Source organism: Thermochaetoides thermophila (genome assembly GCF_000221225.1).
Source record: "Thermochaetoides thermophila DSM 1495 unplaced genomic scaffold scf7180000011816, whole genome shotgun sequence".
Lineage (NCBI taxonomy): Eukaryota > Fungi > Ascomycota > Sordariomycetes > Sordariales > Chaetomiaceae > Thermochaetoides > Thermochaetoides thermophila.
Genome location: NW_006383032.1, coordinates 21,352 through 43,170, shown reverse-complemented (window position 1 = coordinate 43,170; position 21,819 = coordinate 21,352). Strand labels below are relative to the sequence as shown.

Genomic DNA, 21,819 nt, shown 5'->3' with positions numbered 1-21,819 from the left:
TCTCATCGCTTTTCATTGCTTCCATTTCCCATTCCTTCATTCTCAGCCGGCATGATAACCAAACGGCCTATAACCCCTACCGTCTCTATCTCTGGCTTCCCCCTCCCCCTCCCCTACCGACTCTTTTTCCTCCTCGTCGAGCCTCTCGCAACCCTGGCTGGCGCCTACTATGCCCACTTCGACCAGCAAACTTACCTCACCCTGAGCCATGCGCCCTCCGCCCCTTTCACAATCCCCCTCGGCATGTCAATCACCATGTCCCAGCTCGGCAATATGTACTTTGCGTTCGCCATGATTGAAGCCCTCGTATTGCGGTCGACATCGGACCTTCGGGTGTGGAAGACGCTGCTGTTCTGTTTGCTGGTTGCGGATGTTGGGCATCTGCTTAGTATAAGGGCGCTGGGAACGCAGATTTACTGGAACGTGGCGGTATGGAATGCGATTGATTGGGGGAATGTGCTGTTTGTGTATGTCGGTGTGAGTATGAGGATTGCGTTCTTAATGGGGTTAGGATTTCCTAAGGTCGGGAAGGGAAAGAGTGCTTGATCAGGCGGGGCAGCAGTATTAAGACGCCTGGGTGCGTCGTCTGAGGGATTGCTCCTTGGGCCGCACTCGTCAAGCTGCTTCAGCTCAGCTAGCGTGTGTCGTGCTGCTTGTTGCATCTGGAGTTGCTCTTTGAGTTCATGATAGCCCTCGACCTTCGGGTCATTTCGACCATCAGTGAATGGCCATCTGAGCTGGATCAACTATCTCTGAGAGACATCCAAGTCCAACACCATATCAGATTCTCTCTCACTCGGAAGGCAACAGTCTTCCGGCAACGACGCTCTCAAGATCCGCGTCTCAGTCCTGGACTCAGTCGACATAGACCTTCAGTCCATTTGTGCTAGATCTCCCCGGACACTCTCTGGTTATCGCAGTGCTCGTAGCTCAAGACTCTAGATGTAGCTCAAAGCCCTTGTACATATCGTGATCGTTTACTCCTGCCGGGTTTTCCCCCCACATTCGCCATGCTGGTGCTGCCGACAGCGGCATGATCAGTATATGCGCTCTGATTTGTGGGAAAATAGACGGGAAAATGGGTTCCCGCCCGTTCATTCCCACGCTGCGTATCTTTTCGCCCGGCAACCTCTTGGCTGAAGTGAAGTCGACAGCGGGGCGAAGGGCTAAGCATCAGTGCCATCGTACGTCCATTTGTCTAGCATACAGTGAAGGGTTCCCGAGCGCATTGGGTATTTGGTCGCATGCAGGTATGCTAGTGTCCCGAGTCTGCGTGAAACACCCTGCCAGCCCAGACGCTCCGTGGATGTACATGCGGTCGGATAATATCACTGAGCTCAGCCGTGCTGGGCTGAAGAAGGCGACGGGAAAGCTTTAGCCCCTCTTATTTACCCTGGGTTAGGATGGAAGCTTCTCTCTTTAAAGGCGGGGAAGCTGTTTACGAGCAGACTTCCTTCTGAAGGAGCCACTCAGACCAGTCACAATCAGCTTCTCTTGGATAAAATTAACATCAATTGTGTCTCACACGACTTGTATTCACCTCTAAGCGCGCTGCTGTCGAAATGCCCTACCCCGAAACCTTCACCGGCTTCCAAGTCCACGGCCCTGACACCTGGCTGGAATTCCACAAGAACGAGTTCACGCCTAAGCCCTTCGGCGACTACGATGTCGACATCAAAATCGAGTGTTGCGGCGTCTGCGCCAGCGACATCCATACCATCAGTGGCGGCTGGGGGAAGCAGCATTATCCTCTTGCCGTTGGGCACGGTATTCCCTCCCTCACATTCCCTCCCATCTAGCTTACCTGGGAGGATGAGCGGCTGATGAAGGAGGTAGAAATCGTCGGCACTGCAATCCGCGTCGGTCCCAAAGTGACCCTCGTCAAAGTCGGCCAGCGCGTTGGCGTCGGCGCGCAAAGCTGGTCGTGTCTCGACTGTCGGCAGTGCAAGAATGACAACGAAACCTATTGCCGCAAGCAACTTGATACCTATGGTGCTGTGTGGCCAGATACGGGGATTGTAAGTCAGGGAGGGTACTCTTCTCACGTAAGGACGCATGAGCACTGGTATGTTCCCGCCCTTGCTTTTCCAAGCAAAAATGATCCTAACAGGTTCAGGGTCTTCCCCATCCCGGACGCTCTCCCCTCCACCATCGCCGCGCCGATGCTCTGCGCCGGCCTCACCGCGTATTCGCCCCTCGTCCGGAACGGTGCCAGCCCTGGTAAAAAAGTCGGCATCGTCGGGCTCGGCGGCATCGGGCATCTCGCCGTGCTCTTCTCTAAAGCCCTCGGCGCCAAAACTTGGGTCATCTCGCGCTCCCACGCCAAAGAATCTGACGCATTCGCCCTGGGTGCCGATGGCTACCTGGCAACCTCCGACCCTAACTGGAACGAACCTCATGTGATGACTTTTGATCTCATCATCAACACGGCGAATAGCTTCGAAGGCTTCGACCTCGATGCATACCTGAGCTTGTTGGATGTGCACGCGAAGTGGGTGAATGTCGGCTTGCCGGAGGGGGATGTGCGAGTGAAGAGTCAGACGTTTTTGAAGAATGGGTGTTTCTTTGGGACATCGCATTTGGGGAGTCGGAGAGAGATGTTGGAGATGTTGGGGCTGGCAGCGGAGAAGGGGATTCGGACGTGGGTCGAGGAGGTGAAGATTGGGGAGGAGGGATTGAGGAAGGCGTTGGGGAGGTTGCATCGGGGAGATGTGAGGTATCGGTTTGTGTTGACGGGGTATCAGGAGGTTTTTGGGAGGGAGTGAGGAAATAAAACTGAATTCAGGCAATACATCTCTAATATGGGTATCATATCATCTAGTCGTTCTACACATGACTCGTCCTTCCAAAGTATCCCCAAGGCTAACTTTGCTTAATCCTTCCGACTCCCAGCACAACCCAATACGCCAGTTCCCTCTTCTCCTTCCCCTCTTTCCCCCCCTCCCCCTCTTTTTTCCCCGCCCCTGGAATCTCGTCATCCCCCCCTGCTTCAGTCTCCCACTCCACCCTAACAAACATCGGCACCTCCACGACATCCTCATCCTCCCTAATCGGCCCCACTCTTCCTCCATCAACAGGCTGCCTCAACGAAGCTGGCACCACCTCCACAACAATACTCACCCAATTTCTCCCCCTCTCCCAGATCTTGCCCACCTCCAACTGCAACCCTCCCCCCGCTGCGGCTGCGGCACTTTCTTCAGCTGCGGTCTTGGGCCGGCGAAGTTCCTTGCTGTCACGTTTATTGCTGCCATCTTTGAGGGCTTCGTCCCAGACGTCGGTGTTCGCGTCGATTTCGAACTCGGGGCAGAGGACCGTCACGCGGGAGGCGAAACGTCCCGGTGTGATGGCCGGTGTGGCGAGGGTCACCTTGACGGCGTCGAAAAGGGGGTTTTTGAAGGTTAGGATGAAGTGGGCTGGCTTGACGGGTTCGAGAAAATCCCCTAGCGAGCTCAGACTCCCGCCGCCCGAGCTACTTCCTGCCCCGGTCTGTGAAGGGTTCAGTCGACGTATAGATATCGACGGGACGTAGTTCGTCGCCACAAGCCTTATCCTAAACCTCGTTGTCTGCACTTTGGCCTCAGGTTTACTGATAATGTGCCTGCATACCGGACAGCGTTTGGACCGTTTCGTGCGTAGCAGGCACGCCACGGGCCGAAGTTCATCCACAAACCTTCCCCGTCCATACATCTGCACCTCTCCCGCTGTCACGGCCGGCATTTGCTCTGCCATTTGCCCATTGCTGGCGGTCCCCTCCCACCCTACTTTTTTCAGGCGCGCAATCTGCGCGGTCTCGTCCAACTGACAAAGCTGCAGCCCCTCGTCGGGCGTTATGGCCTCACGCATTGCCCCGACGCGGTTTTTGGCTTTTTTATCTGCCAGTAATCCCCCGGTATAAAGAGACATGATACGGGAGAGTGACGCAGAAGACGAGAACCCCAGCTCCCCCAGGCTCGACGACGTCCCGAACCCAGACGAGTCAGAATTAGGGTCTGACAGTTGTGACTGATAAAACGTCTTGAGCGCCGCAAAGTGACTCTCCGGATCCAACGGGTCCTCGCCCTGCACTAAGATGGGTTTATATCCCGGGTCTTTGCGGCGTTCTTTCCGTTCCTTGGGTGTGAGCCTTGTGGCGCCGCCGTTTCGGAGTTTGTGCAGCTGAGAGGAGATGGAGTTCGGCTTGTCAAATTTTATCCCGAGTTCGGTGGACGACCAGAGACAGTAGGAGCAGACGAGGGCGTAGGGGCCAGAGGTAGGCGCCGAGTCGGAGGGGGGTGCGGAGAGGAGGTTGGGGTCAGGTTTGGTCTCAAGAGAGGTCACGGATAAGGGACCGACGCAGATCGGGCAGGTGAAGCAGCTGCGGGTGCATCTACACACGATACGCAGTTAGCTTCACCTCTAAATCGCAGTCGGAGATCATAAGAAGAACTGTGGAGGGATACCTATTCCCATCGCTCTTCAAATTCCCACTCGGCACCTCAAACAAACAATTCGGGCAAAAATATGCCACGATCTCCTCGCTTACGCATCGTGGACAGCGTATTTGCGCGCAATCCTCGCAATACAACAGATATTCGAGGGGGTACAGCGAAAAGTTTGAGCGCGTCGCGCGGGGGTCGAATGTCTTGTCGTCGTCGTCATCGTCATCAGCGGAAACGATTGAGGTCACGGACGCGTTACGTGTGTGTCTGTGGCGCCGGTAGTGCCGATCGTTGTGGTGGTGGTGGCGCGTGATTGGCGAGGATTCGGAGCAGGGACATTGGAAGTACGTGTAGGGGGTGAAGGTCGCCATGGTGGTGGTGGTGGTGGTGGTGTTGGTGGTGGTGGTGAGGATGTTGATCGTGATATGCGAGGTTGGGTAGGTGGGAATGACGTGACGCATGGACCCTAACCCTCGCACGAGCTCGACGAAGCAGACCCTAACCCTGGATCAGAAACACTACGGACCAACCCGAACCCTGGGATGATTGTCAACAGCCCCTGAGTGCCTTGAGCTCACTGCTGTTTAAACTCTCATGACACTCTCCCAGTTGTTCTACAAGTCATTACTCAAATGGCCTGACAATCGCCGTGTCTGAGTCTCACCTTCGCGGATCAATTTTGGATCTTAGTTTCTACGAGTCAGAAGTGGACCTAAAAACACAAACTCACTCCCCAAGCCCGACTGTGGCAAGCTCTCTCCCCACACTTGAAGCTGACTTGCGGTGACGACATCTGAGGACCGATCTCACTACTTCAGATGAGCTCCAGCCCTGGCTCCTCATTTGTGGGCTTGCGTTCAGCTCTTGCCACAACCAAAGTGTTTGATCGAAATTGAAACGATGTGGAGGGCAACACTGGCGATGGTGCGGCGATGGTGGAAAGTTCCGTCCACGGATGTCATGGCTTTTTATAGGGATGGAGTCCTCGTAGAGGCTCAAGTTGGCGTTTTATTCATGGCAGTCTCTCACTTATGGTAGTGTTCATCCTTTCCTTCCAGACACTGACATAATATACAGCGTTGTTCATCTCTTTCTTTACAGCATATCTGAGTGTCCAGTCTCATCTCTAGCGTCAGCATGCCCTTCCCCCAAGAGAGCTTCTCCTTCGGACACTTCCGGCGACGAGACTCCCGCCGCCCCTCCACCCAGCCCTTCAGTCCTCTCCAAACAGAACACGATCGTCACCCCCAACTCCCTGAGTTTGGCCCTTCCCTCCCGGTTTCAAGCCGAGCCTCCTCCGACGAAGACAGAAGCGGACTAGAAGACATCGAAAAAGCCCTTCCCCTCAACACAGTACCATCCCTCTGTCTCCAGCAATCTTCCCAACTAGATCAAAATGTCTCCCGCGACAGTGCATCCTCAGCCCCTGAAAACAGACCTTCAGACGCACAAGGCCGTCTCCCGCTGCGCCCCCGACTCGCCCACTTCACCTGGGCCTGGTACACCCTCACTATGTCGACGGGCGGTTTGTCGCTGCTCATCTTCTCTCAGCCACACCAGTTTCCTGGTCTCCGACAGATCGGTCTCACAGTGTACATCCTCAACCTAGTGCTCTTTACAGCCGTCACCGCTACTATGCTCACCCGCTTCATCTTATTTCCATCCCTCATCCTCCGTTCGATAACACACAAACGCGAAGGGTTATTCGTTCCTACTTTCTTCTTGTCGGTAGCGACGTTGATTACCTCTACCCAGCGCTACTGCGTCCCCGAACCTCCTCGGGTCGAGGGCACACCTATCGAAGTCGACGCCGCGCTAGCCGCCGCCCTGACAGCTCCTGGCTTGACAACAGCAATTCACATCGCCTTCTGGACATACCTCCTCCTCTCGACAGCCGTCGCCATCGGGCAGTACTCCTACATCTTTTCTGCGCACTCTTTCGGTTTGCAAACCATGATGCCGACCTGGATCCTGCCCATTTTTCCGATCATGCTGTCGGGCACGATCGCCGCCGTGATAGCGGATAGTCAACCCCCGCAGTCAGCAATCATGATCACCACCGCGGGACTGACCTGTCAGGGGCTGGGTTTGTCAGTCGCATTTATGATGTACGCGCACATGGTCGGCCGACTGATGCAATCCGGCCTACCCGACCGTGAACACCGCACCGGCTTATTCATGTGCGTCGGCCCCCCAGCCTTCACCGCCCTTGCTTTCCTGGGCATGGCGCGCGCCCTTCCCGACAGCACCTTTGCCGAAAACATGTATGGCATGATGGACGTGAACACGATCAAAACCATGGCCGTCGTCGGCGCGGCCTTCCTCTGGGCGTTAAGTTTCTGGTGGTTTGGCATCGCTGTTTTGGCGGTAGTGCGCGCGCCGCCGAGATACTTTCATCTGGGGTGGTGGGCAGCAGTTTTCCCTAACACAGGGTTTGTGTTGGCGACAATTGCGCTGGGGGAGGCGTTTCGGAGCGATGGGGTGAAGTGGTTTGCTACGGGGATGTCGATTTGCCTCGTGGGGACGTACTTGTTTGTGCTGGGGAACCATGTAAGGGCGGTCGTGGTACAGGAGATTTTGTATCCTGGGAAGGATGAGGATGTAGAAGATCATTGAGCTGTGGTCTTTGTTGATATCAGCCCTTTATGGCTGGCATTCTTTTCACTTAAGTTGAATAATCTTGGGCTCCCAAGTGCTGGATATGAGCTGCATTCCCTTGAAACTAGATTTACTTTCTCGATCTGTTCTAGCCCCAAGTGCTGGCCAGATTGCCTCTACGACACTAATCTTAAGTTTCTCAGCTCTTGAGTGCCACTTAACTAACCCCTAACCTTTTTTTTCCCGAAAACTTGTCAGCAGGTCTCACACTCTGCGGATTCCAAAACCTCTCCTCCGGATCCCACACCCTCTTCAGCTCCTCTAACCTCTCTAAATTCCTTCCCCAATACATCCTCTGCCCCGACTCCTCCCCCATCTCAGGGTCCACATACCCAGGATACATCCCATCGACTCCCTTCGCATACTTCATAAATTGATCCTTCAGCCCCGCTACAAACTTCCTCGCCTTATCCACCAATACAGAGTTCCCCTCCATACTCGGCACAACAGCCCAAACTTGCCACACCACCGTCTTATCCCTATGCACAAATGCCGTATCCTCCACGGACACTTCGTTCATTTTGCCCCCCACAGCTTCAAACACACAGAACCATAGTATCGTCCCCTTATCTTGGTCGTCGATCCACTTGAATATCTCCTGTACATCCAGCGAACTAGGTAATTCGTTGCGGCGAAAGGCTAAGCTCTTGACAAAAAAACCCGTCTGCGTACTTAGCATCCACTTCCCCATCTGTCCAGCTAGGTGTGCTCCCGCCCCAAGCCAATCGGTCATTTGCACGTGGGGCTGCATGCCATCTGGGAACCGTTCGGGAATTCCGGAGTCTTCAAACTCGGATTGACTTCCGTAGAAGGTGCCAGTGATGAGACTACCCATGGGCGTTAAAATGAAGAGGGAGCCGAAGCGGGGGTCGAGCGAGGGGTCGGAGATGAGTTGTTGCCAGACAGAGTAGAGGGGAGCCGAAGAGAGGGTTGTCGGGGAGAAGGAGAGGGTTGTTTCATATTGGGCTATAGGTGAGGGGGCAGGGTGGGTGATTAGAGTTAAGGAGGTTATTATTCCGAACGAGGGGGCGGCACCGCGGAGGGCCTGGGGTATAGCGTTAGTTAAAGATTACAAAGAGAGAGAGAGAGAGAGAATGAGTGTGTGTGTGGTGGGGGGAGGCTGAGGCTGGCTGAAGGTTTGCAAGTAGTTAGGAGGTAAGAGTAAGAGGAGGAAGCACAGTTCAGAAGGGAACTTCAGCTTAAAGGTGTAGTTGGGATTTGACTCAAGAAGAGGAGACATACCCAGAACAAATCAGGCTCAGACGATTTATTCACCGTCCTTATCTCCCCGTCTGCTGTAACGACCTGCATCTTAATAACATGGTCCAGTGTCGTCCCCCACATGCGAGACATGGTCCCAATGCCGCCCTATAATTCACTCAGCAACACTTCTAACAACCTTTAGTAATAAAATGGGACTTACAATACCAGCATGCCCACCAATCCCAATCCCCGGCGCAATCCCATGAGGGATAGCCCTCCCTCCGGCATTCTGCAGCTTCTGATTCAGCACATTGATGGGCATTCCAGCGCCAACAGTTACTACGCCTGTATCGTTGTCCATGCTGAAGTGCTGGAAATTGACCATGTCGATCGAGAGGACGCCGTCGACGCCACCGAGACCGTAGTTTCTACATATGATCAGCTCTCGACCCCATTGAGGTATTCTCCAGGATTCCAAAGCAGGTATACTTCTCTTCCCATTGGGAAAGCCTGCAGGTAGAGCAGGGCAGGACGCCGGCCGCTTTTGCAACCCCTGACGAGCAAAGGGACACAAGGGAAAGTCACGTACCCGTAACTATGTCCTCCAGACTTAGCCTGCACCCTAACCCCATTCTCCCTCGCGCATTTCACCAGCCCTGCCACATCCTCTGCCGTCTCGGGACGGGCGACAGCAGCAGGCACGACTGCAAAGTTGAGGTTGTATAATCTGGCCCAATCGGTCTTGTAGGTGGGCGAGCCAGGGAAGGCTGCGAACGAGGAGAGAGCACGGTTCCCTGCTAGGGATTGGATGCAAGATTCGAGGGAGGATTGGGAGTGGGTGTTTCCCATGTTTCCTGGTTTGAAATGAAGTGATTGATGGTATAGGATTGGGGGAAAGGTAAGGGGATAGGGTAGCTCAGAAGAAGGGGGTGGAGAGACGACAGGGCCCAGGGTACTTATGTCCTTTCCTGGGCTATGGAGGTAACAATGTGTGGCTGAGGATGTCTCGAGTACAGACTTAGCTTGGTACAACCGACTATGAACATTGTTCAACGGTTTCGATACACCTATTCCATCATTCGTTAAAAGGGAGAGTGTCAGTCTTGCACGGTTCACTCAGGGTTAACGTTTTATGTCTCAGCCATTGTCGATCGGCTCGACCTTGAACCAAATCGCGTTGGACAATGCTCTCAGTTGGGCAGGTGACACCTCTTCTTGAAATGTTTGTTCACTCAGACATAAAGGGGCAAGAAGTTGTATGTTTGCACGAACTGATAGAACCAGGCTTCTTACCATGAAGTAATCAAGAGCATTACACTTCCAGTCCTCAGTAAACTCTCACCTCTATACCCATGGTTTGCTCTCAGGCCAATTGTCCTTAGATCAAGTGCAAGTAATGGCCTAGTTGAGGGCTTGTATTGAGTGCTCATTATATTGAAGACCGTATATGTCATGCATTTGAGACCCGTACATATCTGAAGAGTAGGTTTTTTTTTTTTTTTTTTTTTCAAGGATATGCCATCTTTCATGGTTTTTTATTTGTCTTTTCTCATGAATGCATTATGTTTGTCCTATTCACACCATTGGTATCAACACTAACATTTTATCACTTCAGCCGAATATACCTCAATCCGTCTCCATCTTTTCTCTATCCTCTTTCACCATCTGATCCCCCAACAACTGCGTCTGCAGCCCTTTCTTGCTGACATGCATCGCCCTCTCCAGCTCCCTCTCCTCTTCCCTCAGTCTCTCTCTCTCAATTTGCAGTTTTCTCTCCTGCCTCTTCTTCTCCTCAGCAACAGCCCTCTCCCTCTCTTGGAGTGCCTTCTCATGCCGTTTCCTCCTCTCCTCCCTCGCTTGTCTCGCCGCCTCATCCTCCGCATTTTCACTCGCCTCCGGCGGCGGGCCAAGTTCTTTGATGTAGGCTTCAATAAGAGGGTCCCTGACTTCAGGAGGTAAAGAGATATACCGTATATCCGCCAGCACCTGAGACGGCAGATGGCTTGATAGAGTCTGGTTATTCAGCTGCGACAGCGGGACACTCTGCAGAAGTTTCTTCAAGTCGGTTTTGAGTTGAGACTGCGGCATCTTCAGCCGGTTGATATGCTCCCTATAAAACTTCTCTCTCTCCTTATCACTCAAACTCGTATCCCGCATGGGCCCCTCTTTGCGATACTTCCTCTTAAACTCCGGCCAGTACAACTTCGGCGTTGCTTTCTCCTGCAAAAAGGCCAGGAACGCAATTCGTGGATCTTGTTTCTCTTGTTTGGCTCTTTGTTCCTTGAGCTGCGCGATCTTTTCCCGACTCCACTCCTCCCAGACCTCCTTTCGAGCTTTTGTGGTCGGCAGAACGGTGTACCGCGCATCGTCGAAAATCTTGCCTTCTTCCATGAGCTTTTCCCAGGGGGAGTATGGGTTGATGTGGAAGTCATTGAGGAGGTCTTTGAAGAGGGCGCGTGCGTCTTCCTCTGAGAGGGGGAGGCCCTCGTCTCCTTCTTCCCATTGGCCTTCTTCGCCTGCTTCGTAGTCGCCTTGTTCGCCGTATTCGGCATTCATAAGGGCAAGTTGGGTGGCGATATCGGCTTCGGTGAATTCTGGAGGTCCGGATTGGTCTTGTTGATCGGCTGCTTCGTCCTCGTCGTCGGTGACTTCGACTTCTTCGTATTCGGAGCTGTCGTAGTCGCGTTGAGGTGGCTGTTCGGATGGTGCTTCTGATTCTTTCCTCTTCTCGGACTGTTTGCTGTCCTCTGGTGCCCGGCTGGTCTCCTTCTCCTTTTCTTCTTCCTCTTCCTTCTTCCCCCCCTCTTGATCCCCCTCAGCCTTCTTCCTAATCCTCTCCTTATCCATCTCCAAAATAGCCGGCATCAACTTCTCCGGAATCCTCCAATAGCTCGCATTCTTCACCGGATTATAGACAAACCGCCGCCCATACTTGGTATACACGAGCACCCATGGCTCGCACCCCGGAATCGCGACTTTACTCTTCGGTTTATCCTTCGGCTGTGGCCTTGGCTTCGGTTGGGGTTTCTCGACTGGTTTTGCGCCGCCAAAGAGTTGTTGTGGTTGTGATTGCGCTCGGTACTGTGCCATAAACGCGTTCGCGACGGCTGGGTCGGAGAGGTTGAGCGTCGACAAGGGGGGGACGTAGCCTGACACGGGGACAGCTGCTGGTCCAATTGCTGGTACTGCTGCGGGCATCGCGGTCGGCAAAGCTCCTGGAACTGCCACCGGCGCTGCTGGTACCGCCGCTGGAGGGGGGGGCGGGGGCGTGGGCGTCACGCCCGGCCTCTTGTACGTAGACTCTTTTGTTTCGGCATTGTAATAATACTTGTGCCCTGTTGGGGCGATGTGCTCGGTCCAGCCGGGGGGGAGTGGAGGGAGGGCACTAGAGGATGGTTGATAGGTTGATTTGACCATTTGGGTGATGAGTTGGCCACGAGTGCTGACGCAGAGTCGAATCAGTGGGTGGTGATGGAATCATGGTCACGATGGTCGTGACGCGCTGGATGGCGTTTCGCCGCGCAGCACTTGCTGGGGACCTGGGGTGGTCTTGGCGGGAAAGAATAGTGCAACCAGGATCCGAGCGGGGCATCGAACAATCAATGTTGGGGCTTATCCAATCATAAAGTAGAATCACTACCAATTTTCACCCAGGAGACCAAGGCTGTAGAAGGATATCGACAAAAACCCCCAACTGCACCGGAAATTCAAGCAACGATCACATACCAAGAAATGTCAGCAGCTCAAGTCCATTGAGGTGATCCTCGAGAGATTTTATTGTGTGTTTCGGTGCCAAGCTTGTTTGTTTGACTTTGAACGACGCAGATTGTGTCGTTGCAGAGACCAAATATTGTCCCCCGTCTCTGTCCCCCACCTGTCAAAAAATTTTCCCCCACCCGAAAGACTCCCACGCCAAGCTCAGATCCTTTTTGATGGGGACAAAAACATTCTCGCATTCTCGGGGTGGGCTACAGTTACACGAAACTAGCTCCTCCCCCGCAAGTTATTTTTGCTACCCATTCTAATTTTAACAATATGAGATTTTGTCAGACGCTTAAATTCACGCTTTTCAATAAGACTTTGTTATCGCTTAACCAGCTGTGTATCCGCTATGGAAGGAGGTAGTGAGCTGATACATCTACTGTAAGAAATTGTTAAGTGAACCAACGCCTGTGATTAATCGACAGTCAAGGAAGGCATTTTACCCCCATCAAGGCGATTGCCAAGCCAGATGCTACGACCCACACCTCCTTTGCACCAACGTCATCGCAATGATGTTCGACTTCAACCCCGACCCCCTACGTGGAGTGGGTAAACAAACATGCGTGTATCCAACGTCAGGGGATATTCTGTATTTTTGCACCTAATCATCAGACTAACGTTCGTGATTTGCATTTGATGCCATGCTTAACAAATCACCTTACGCATGTAATGCAGCCTGATCGTAGTGTTGGGATGACCGGCGTGGAACTCATTGCTCGGCGGATCTATAGACAGAGATTGAAAGGAGGATGAAGTTTTAACTGCCCAGACAGCGCTATCACTCCCGGTATATGCTCTGACTTTCACATATCCCTTGATCTATGTGGCGCTTCCAGAGGTTTGTGACTGCGATCAAAACATAACTATACCTCTCGCAAACTCTCGAGTCAAACCGATACTTAACCCTCTCTCATCCCATTCATCCCCTTTCCCCCTAAACCAACACGCACATCTCTTTCCTCCCAACTTCTCCGCGCCAAGAAAAGCACCCTTTCATCCCAATGTCACCAACATCATGGCCCCAATAACCCCCTGCACAAGTCCAACACCAAAGAGAATGGCCACCGTTCCTGGCTCTGGTGCCGCTACCTCACCATCTTCCATCGCATCTCCGTCGTCTTGCATCTGCGGTGTCCTCGGCGTGGACACAAGAACCCGATCCCCCGCCACAGCCAGCGCAGCAGCAAGACCAGGGTGACGGTGAAGACCCGTGTTGTGGTGGGCAAGGGCAGCAGTGCTAACAACCGGCAGCGGCAAGAGCGTCTTCAGCGGGGGTTGTCTGCCAGTTGAACCGGAACGGGGCCAAAGAAGCCAGCAGCGCGGGGCATAGATGGGAGCTTTTGGAGGGGATGGGACAGGCGGCTGGGGTAGGTCTGGACGGGTGAGAACACTTCAGGGTCGGGATCGGGGGGTTGAGGAAGGGGTCGACTCGGCGCAGGAACTTGCTGTCCTGCTGCAGAGGTGTTCAGCTCGGCAGTGGCACCCCATCCTCCGCCAACGGTACGGGAAGCGGCATGAAGCTGAATGAACTCACCTCCATCTCACAGCTGCTTTCGTCTCTGTCTTTCCCTGGGCTCTCCCCGGGAAGTACAACCCCCTACCGCCGCTGCCTCCTCCTCGGGACCTCTCTACTTTACCACCTATAACGCCGACACTGACATGTCCACATCCCCCACCTGACCTACCCCTCTCCACACCCTGCGAGACAAAATAGTGGGAGGATGGGATAGGATTGATGGGGTTCGAGGAGAATAGAGACTTAGATATGAGCATAGGGGATACCCATTGGCATCGAAAATCATCTTATCTGGCTGTTGTGATCACATGCAATTATGCATCTAAATTATGCATCTAAAATTTTATTTTTGTCTAGTAGTGATTCTCCCATAAGCTGATTCGATAGGTAGAAGGGAAAGGAGAAAAGGGGAAAATGAGAAATCGAAGAAAGAATGGAGAAAGGGTTAACTGGAACAGGAGAAAAACTGAAAGAAGGAAAAATGTAAGTGATAATCCGCCCTCTCTTCTTGATCGGTTCCCAACCTGTATTCAAGAATGTCAAGAATACACCTTGAAACTTCAGTAAAGTAAGTCTCTGTGAGATTGTCAAGGCTTCCTCACCAAACGAACGCCATCGTCTGCAAACCCCAACCCTAAGATATCCACTCACCTTCCACAGTACGATGTTCGTACCCCGTGCCACAAAAAGCTGGCAGCCAGCTAACCGGAAGGCTGTGCCCCCCTCCTGCATCTGCCCCAGTATGTGCGCATAGGCTCTCCGCTTGCTGGGCTGAGGGCTGAGCTGTGCCGTCCGGCTGTTTCGGAAACGGGAAGGAGGACAAGACGGGAGAAAGCTTGGCTTCGGGAGTTACGATCCTTTTGCTGAAGTCAAGTGAAGTCAGCACAAAAACGACGAGGACCAGATTTCTCGATGGAGTGAAAATGCAAGACAAAGCTGAAAAGCGAGAACTTGGGGAGAATCAAAGAAAGACCTTATTTAAGGTACGAAAGAATATGTACAGCGAATGAATTTCGATATTTGAAGACACATACTTTATACAGAAGCCAGTCTCCAAGTATATCCCGATCAGAGAGAGGTATCATAGTAGTACACCCAACATTCCCCAAAATATTTCCAAAATCCGATCTCGAGCTTTCTCAAAATTCTCATCCATTAACCAGAACTCCCTCCTCGAAGTCAAGAACACTTCTTCTTAGCAGCCTCATTCGTCTTCCTACCGCACCAAATCGAAATCCTACCAAACCCGGCCTCGGTGGCCTCCCTATACCTAGTATCACACCACCACCCGGACGATGTCGTCTCGTTCTTACAGAAAGTGATACAGCAGTTGGTCGTGTTGCTGATCCAGATGTAGCTCCAGGCCTGAAAGCCAAAGTCGAAGAAGCCTTCTTTGAAGTAGACCTCGGTGCTATTGCCCTTGTAGTTTGTCTTGGACCAGGCTTGGAAGGCGAAGGTTTCCGGCGGGGTAGTTTGGTTGGAGAGGTCGGTTAGGGTGGGGAGGGCCGCGGAGGTTGTGGTTGTTACGTTTGTAGAAATCGAGGAGGTTGTCGTTGTTGGAGGAGGGGTCGTTGTGCTGGTTATGTTAGCATCTATCTCACTGTCTCAAGCTCATAGCTCCGCAACATCGAGGCATACCTCTCACTCTCAGTCGTCGTCGTCACCGTGCTCACCGCGGTAGTCTCTGCAGCTTGCGGCTTCCCCTCATCATCCCCTTCCTTCGCCGCAATCGCCCCGCCAACACCCCCTCCCACAGCAGCAGCAATCACCACCAATGCCACCAACCCGGCAATAATCATAAACAGCTTCTTCCGAATCCCACATATCCTCTTTTCTCCCTTCGCAGCAGCAGCCTTCTCATCAATGCCCCTATTCCCATCTCCGTTCCCATTCCCATTCAATTCTGCCGTGTTAGGACTAGGAAAGGGCTGCCACGGCGCTGCCCCTTCCGGACTCAACGCCGTCGCCGGGCTAACCGGCGACCCTACACCCGGCGCAATCCCAGCAGCAGCCCACTGCGGCGACACAGGCGCGTACACACCGGCGCTATATACGGGCGGTTGCCCCGGACCAATGGGGTCATCTTCCTTGGGGAGTTTGGGCGCGTCGTCGAAGTAGGCCGGGTACTTGTCTTGCGGGGAATAGTAACCGTGGAGGGGATGATAAGGTTGGGACCCCGGTTGTTGGGGGGTGTTGGGGACGACTTCGGGGAGGTTGGTGCCATCGGTGCGGTACTCAGCCGGCGCGACCTCGGGGAGGTTTTCGTCAGCTGGGCGGTTGGGGGAGGGTTGGTAGGGGTATGGCGTTGCCATTTTGACTGGTTATGACCTCGATGAGGTCGATCTGGATCGTGAAGCTGAGACAAGATCGAAGCTGGAGATGTTGACTTGGAGCTTCGATCGATGTGTTCACGGCCTGGAGGAAAACTCAAGACCCCGAAAGAAAGAACAGGTCACCCCTTCCTCCACTCCCAGCTCCATATTTAGGGCAGCCATATTAAAGCCAGGGGGTATCTCGCGCATAACATCTGAGACGGCCGTCTCCACAGACGATAACCTTGTATTACGATTTAGCCCATTGGATAGCCCTAAAACAATACACGATTGGCCCCTCTCCCCAGATCAACGACGAGCGGTTGGCCGTGCTTGGCGTAAGACGGCACAAAGCTGCCCGTGGGCGGCTGGCCCAAGCGGCGTGACGGCGCGGCGTAAGCCTCGTTTAGGGAAACGTCGTGTCCGTCAGCGTTGCACCGGTACAACGGTTTTCTGTGGGCGATCGGGTCTGCGCGCAAGCTTATTCGCTGGCGGGCGTGTCTGACCTTTTTTTTTTTTACCTAACGCGGGTTGGTGTGTGCAACGTTGAGCGATGATGATCACCACCGGGCCATGAGAGAAAGAGAGAGGCCCGTCTGGCAGCCTGGCTGCTGGCAAGTTTGGCGAGGGAGATTAGAACCATATGGCTGAATGCGGCTCTATGGCGATCGCTGCAGGAACGCGCAGGCAGAGATGTTTTGGGAGGTGAGAGTTGAGCAATGAGAAGTCTAGAAGCCAGGCATGAATACTGAGCTTGTCACAGACGCTGTTTTGACTCACATCGATCGGCAGGACTTGCGGCCCGCCCCCCGTTGCGAACCAGCAGTCACCAGCCACGATGCAACGGCAGCCACGCGACTCTGTGGTGTTCATGGACCCAGCCAAGCCACGCCGTCCACCGGCGCCGACAACAGCCTGTCCGGCACCCGGCTCCGTGAATCCACGTAACAGTCGGTCCCGATCTTGGCACGCCGAAATCTTATCGCCTGATGCCGTTGAGATCGCCTTCAAGTGGGCCAGGCCCGGATGAAGCCATCCTTAAGCATGTCCCGGAATCGGAGCTATGTTTATCCGACTTTCATCGGAATAGGGATATCCCCTTGTAGCAGTGGAGACACCAGGATTGCGGCTGGCGAATCGGGACCAACTTGGCAGCATCGGCGAGGAGTCTGCGAACGGAAGGTGGGTGAGTCAGACTGGCTGATGACGCTCGCTCCAGGCTGCCGAAGCTCGTGATCGGATGTTGATTTGGTGTGGGAGTGCGCGGTTACTGATGAGTGAGATCCTGGATCGACACAGGATTGAGACCTTCCGTTCGAAGTTGGTTATCAGATCAAGCTCTGAAGGCCGAATTTATCAGGATTAATCTGATCATCCTGATCGAGCCGAGTTGGCTAGTTCATGGTCGATTGAGGTAAATTGGCCTAGTAGAATTAGCGTGGTTGCTTAAAACTTGAGGCTAGCTCACTCGCGTCTGCAAAGCTTTGTGGAATTGCAGTCCCCCAACAAAGAGCAAAAAGAAAGAAAAAAAAGAAAAAACTGTCTGCCTCAGTCGCCAATGCGAAAACGACTCCGTGCCTTGATCCTTCACTTTCGGAAAACTGCCCCTTCTGCCTGCCCCAAAATCCGACGTCGGTCAAGCTCACCTTCTCCCAGGAGCAGACGCGCCACACGTGCTTGATTCGTCCGATTTTTCCCATCTGCCAAGCACGGAGCGAGCTGATAATCTTATCTGATCATCAGATAGGCTGACTTGAACAGGGTTGCGGCCCTCGACAGCCACGCTCTCCAGGGCTCCCCCACACAAAAACGGCCATGGACAGCAGGCCACACGCCCCGGCCGGTGGATGCGATGGCAAGTTCGGGTGAGGCAAAATTTCCCACGGACTGTTGAAGCTGAATCTGATCTCTGATCTGATTGATCGAAGCTGAAGATCTGACCTAAGCATTGGCCGAGCTGACTGTTTAATCTGACATTGCTGCCGATGGAAGCTAAACGATCTTGAATTGATCCAAACTGAGCTGGCTGGCTCAACATTAGATGACCTTCAGGACTCTTCTCGGAACCGTTCAATTGGACTCACCTCCTCACTCCCCTTCCCCTCACAAGCAATGCAGCCCAGAGGCGCCAGGACAGGGTGGCTACCGGCCGTCATACGATCTGATACACAATTTTTTTTTTCACTCATCCCGACGTCCGCTCCTCGGAGGCGCTCCCAGCGCCCCATCCGTCTCTCACTACCATTGGCTGCGTCCGCCCTGGCGCTCACCTTGATGGCTGCGATCCCCGCTGATGCCATCTTATCTGATCCGAAGATAACGCCGAATGCTGCCTGGGCCCACGCGGATGCTGAAGGAGACCAGGGTCTGCTGGATGGCATGCAGTAGCGTTCCCCCCACTCAACAGCAGTGACCGCTGCCACTGCTGTAACCATTAGCACTCCTGAGCAGCGAGCTCTCAGCAGCACAGCACTGTGGCTCGGGTCCTATGCGGCTTTCCCCCTCCAAGCAGACCTCCCAGTCAATCCGAAAATTTCTCATACACCCCCCCCCCACACACCCACTCGCGACCGTAATAATCCATGCGATCATATCACCGGTTGCTGGGATCAGACTCGGCTCCGCATGGATGCAGCCGTGGGCTCTCGGCTCGTTCGATGGCACTGAAGGAGCGTGACAAGAGACTCTGCTCTCCGCCTTAACAGCCGACCCCAGGCCATCTCCGCTCGCACCCAGGCACGCTCCAGGACAGCAGTTCCCGGAACTGGAGTCGACCCATGCTTGAAGTGCCGGCTTCTCGTAACCCTCAAAAGGCCCGGCCCCGCTGCCTCAGCTGTGTGCTTGCTTGTGTCTTTCTCTTCTCACTCATCACATTCTTCACTCATTCCTTTTGACACTTGACTCTCTGGTCTGGCTTTGCCTTACGTCAGCCAGCCTTTCTACGCTCCCGTTTACGTTCCACAGGCAGCGTCATCGGTCTGTGCGACTGAAAACCTCTCAGCTCTCACGTCTTTAAAATCCAAGTTTTCCACAACAACTTGGTCGTCACCATGTCCCCCCACATCGATACCGAGAACGGCGTTAACGGCCACGAACCCGTGCCCGAGCTGGTCCCCGCTGTGCCGGGCCCTGTCTCAACCCCCAGCGTCGCCCCTGAGCCGACCGCCCGCCAGTTCCCCAAGAGCACCTACTTGAAGCCGGCCCCCGAGGACGCCGTGCTCGACCTCCTCGGCGTTGGCTTCGGTCCCGCCTGCATCTCCATCGCCTGCGCGTTGCACGACACTCTCGAGAAGGGCAAGCTTCCCGCCCAGCCCAACGTGCTCTTCCTCGAGAAGCAGTCCGAGTTCAATTGGCACGCCGGCATGCTGCTGCCTGGCACCAAGATGCAGATCTCGTTCATCAAGGACCTGGCCTCGCTGCGCGATCCGCGGTCGAACTTCACGTTCCTCAACTACCTGCACAAGAATGACCGTCTGCTGGATTTCATTAATCTCAATACTTTTACGCCTGCTCGCGCTGAGTATGAGGACTACCTGCGCTGGTGCGCGCGTCACTTTGATGATGTTGTGCACTACCAGACCGAAGTTGTATCTATCACCCCTGTCGAGGCCGATCGTCCGGCTAAGACTTTCGAGGTCACAGCCCGCGATCTTAGAACGGGCGCTGTCAAAACGTACCGCGCGAAGAATGTCGTTGTCGCCCTTGGCGGCCAGGGTTATCTGCCCGAGGTGTTCCCGCGCAATCACCCACGCATTATCCACTCGTCGCAGTTTGCCTATACTGTGCCAAAGTTGCTGGCCGACAGGAATGCGCCGTACCGGATCGCCGTTGTTGGCGGCGGCCAGAGCGCGGCAGAGATCTTTATGAATCTGCAAAATACTTATCCGAATTGCAAGACGTACATGGTCGTGCGGGCTGACTTTTTGCGGCCTAGCGATGACTCGCCGTTGTAGGTGTTTTGACTCTCACTTTTTTTTACGCAACGTATATTAACATGCTGTAGCATTAACGGCATCTTCAACCCCGAGTTCATCGAAACCTTCTACCCGCAATCTTCCGCCTCCCGTGCCCGCCTGCTCGCAGATGCCAAGGCAACCAACTACTCTGTCGTCCGGCTCGAGCTCATCGAGGCCCTCTTCGAGGTCATGTATCACCAGAAGCGCACCCTGGGCTCCGACGAGCGAGTCTGGCCCCATCGCATCCTCTCCGGACGGCACATCCTCTCCGTCGAGGATTCTCCGAACGGGGGTGTCCATCTGAAGCTCGAGGGCGGTGCTGGGAACGATGGCCCCGTCGAGGAGATTGAGGTCGACATGGTGGTGTGTGCGACGGGTTATGAGCGGAAGGCACATCTCGAGTTGCTTAAGGGGGTGTATAACCTGCTGCCAGAGGTTGATGGCAGCAAGTTGAGCGAGGCGGAGAGGAAGGACCGGTGGGTGGTTGAGACTGGGAAGGGGAGCACGACGACGAGCAGGGTTATGCAGGTTGGTAGGGATTACGCGGTTAGGTTTGCGGAACAGGCGGTTGCGCCTGGTTCCGGGGTGTGGTTGCAGGGGTGTAATGAGGCTACTCATGGTGTAAGTCCCCTTCAGTCCTCCGGCTCTCTTGGGGTGGTGAAGTGATGCTAACAACAGACAGTTAAGTGATACTCTTTTATCTGTTTTGGGAACCCGCTCAGGCGAGATGGTTCGGTCGATTTTTGGCATTTCCGCCTGACATCATCGGCTCGTACATGCGGTATCACTACTACATCACCATTGGCATGTCATGATCTGTAGTTGACGGCGTAAGATGCGTTGTTGAAGGTTGTATATATGGGTTTGTTTTGGATTGAGATTTTTCTACTCTCTGGAGTTTTGGGTCTTTTGTACATATTTTTTTTGTTATGTGGTTTCCCTGGGAAGATTATCTGGGTTTTGGGTAATGACACATTAAAATATATCACATCCCCTGGAGATTTTTTTCGCTGATCTAGATGAGAGCTAGAGCTGGGGTTCGGAATTAACCGATTCTGGGTGGCAGAAGCGGGAGGGATAGCGGGAGGGATAGCGGGAGGGATAGCGGTAGCCCACCCAACCTTCACAAGGGTCAGAACGGCCACGAGGGTCTCCAGAACACCCTCCTGGACCTCACGGGACCGTTCTCGACATACCAAATTCACCAATATGACAGCATCCCCCACATTCTTGTGGCCCGTGAACGTATTCGAACCATTCCATCCTCTGCTTTTCCGGGAAACCATAGACTGTTTCCTATTTGCTTTTTTGTCTTGGTTCTGAGAATCTGCTTGAGAGGTGTCAAATCAGCCAACCATTGTCTTGTCACACCAACCTTCTCTGGGCAGGAGCATAGAAAAGTAAGCAGCCCGAGTGGGGGTTCGTCTTGGGCAATGGTACGGAGTCAGGAAGTTATTGTGCTGTGGCTGTCTTGACAGTCACATCCCGGTTACAACAGTCATGGTCATCACCCTGGGTAGGGCTTGGGTTGGAGTCATCTTCACACAGTCAGGGTACGGGACCAGGTCTGGTCCGGGTCAAAGTTCACATCTAGGCTACGGAATGGGTCTGGGTACGGGCACATCTGTGAATGAGGAAGATGGGAGTGGCGTATGAACCAGGGCTGGGTCACCGAGGGTTAGCTTTATAGCGAGTTAACTTCCCTATTCGGCGGCCCGATGACCGAAGATCGGACAAAGAGCTGAGGGGTGAGGGCCAAGGGTATGGGACGGGGTAGGAGATTGGTTCCTCGGTTTGAATACTGTGTCGAGTACCAAGGCTTTAGCACATGGTTCACTTGAGGGCGATAGCTTGCCAGAAGATCGAATTTCGTTTTTATGGCCGAGTAAGCTTAGGGTTTGCTTTCACTCTTGAGGTAGGATACTGCTCAGTCAACCCCACCATTGGACATATGGACCTCATTTCACGATGTCTCTCATCTGAGCGGGGACAAT

At 53.8% G+C, this 21,819-nt stretch overlaps 7 protein-coding genes across 7 annotated transcripts; 3 read left to right on the top strand and 4 right to left on the bottom strand.

Moving 5' to 3' along the window:
* Positions 1 to 51: 51 nt before the first annotated feature.
* On the top strand, positions 52 to 2,765 carry CTHT_0021230 (NADP-dependent alcohol dehydrogenase-like protein; the record flags this gene model as incomplete). The annotated part of the gene is made up of 4 exons (XM_006692531.1): positions 52 to 477; positions 1,548 to 1,767; positions 1,837 to 2,065; positions 2,117 to 2,765. 4 exons carry the CDS (start codon positions 52 to 54, stop codon positions 2,763 to 2,765), a joined length of 1,524 nt encoding a protein of 507 aa, XP_006692594.1.
* A 97-nt stretch (positions 2,766 to 2,862) lies between these two features.
* Positions 2,863 to 4,789, bottom strand: CTHT_0021220 (uncharacterized protein; the record flags this gene model as incomplete). The annotated part of the gene is made up of 3 exons (XM_006692530.1): positions 2,863 to 3,598; positions 3,671 to 4,366; positions 4,563 to 4,789. The coding sequence occupies 3 exons, from the start codon at positions 4,787 to 4,789 to the stop codon at positions 2,863 to 2,865; spliced, it is 1,659 nt and encodes a 552-aa protein (XP_006692593.1).
* A 766-nt stretch (positions 4,790 to 5,555) lies between these two features.
* On the top strand, positions 5,556 to 7,034 carry CTHT_0021210 (putative malic acid transport protein; the record flags this gene model as incomplete). The annotated part of the gene is made up of 1 exon (XM_006692529.1): positions 5,556 to 7,034. One exon carries the CDS (start codon positions 5,556 to 5,558, stop codon positions 7,032 to 7,034), a length of 1,479 nt encoding a protein of 492 aa, XP_006692592.1.
* A 199-nt stretch (positions 7,035 to 7,233) lies between these two features.
* On the bottom strand, positions 7,234 to 9,128 carry CTHT_0021200 (uncharacterized protein; the record flags this gene model as incomplete). The annotated part of the gene is made up of 4 exons (XM_006692528.1): positions 7,234 to 8,121; positions 8,319 to 8,444; positions 8,500 to 8,707; positions 8,869 to 9,128. 4 exons carry the CDS (start codon positions 9,126 to 9,128, stop codon positions 7,234 to 7,236), a joined length of 1,482 nt encoding a protein of 493 aa, XP_006692591.1.
* Positions 9,129 to 9,905: 777 nt separating this feature from the next.
* CTHT_0021190 (uncharacterized protein) lies at positions 9,906 to 11,696 on the bottom strand (the record flags this gene model as incomplete). Its single annotated transcript, XM_006692527.1, has 1 exon — positions 9,906 to 11,696. One exon carries the CDS (start codon positions 11,694 to 11,696, stop codon positions 9,906 to 9,908), a length of 1,791 nt encoding a protein of 596 aa, XP_006692590.1.
* Positions 11,697 to 14,736: 3,040 nt separating this feature from the next.
* On the bottom strand, positions 14,737 to 15,869 carry CTHT_0021180 (uncharacterized protein; the record flags this gene model as incomplete). The annotated part of the gene is made up of 2 exons (XM_006692526.1): positions 14,737 to 15,133; positions 15,196 to 15,869. 2 exons carry the CDS (start codon positions 15,867 to 15,869, stop codon positions 14,737 to 14,739), a joined length of 1,071 nt encoding a protein of 356 aa, XP_006692589.1.
* Positions 15,870 to 18,919: 3,050 nt separating this feature from the next.
* Positions 18,920 to 20,515, top strand: CTHT_0021170 (putative L-ornithine protein; the record flags this gene model as incomplete). The annotated part of the gene is made up of 3 exons (XM_006692525.1): positions 18,920 to 19,818; positions 19,873 to 20,446; positions 20,513 to 20,515. 3 exons carry the CDS (start codon positions 18,920 to 18,922, stop codon positions 20,513 to 20,515), a joined length of 1,476 nt encoding a protein of 491 aa, XP_006692588.1.
* Between the last annotated feature and the right edge of the window lie 1,304 nt (positions 20,516 to 21,819).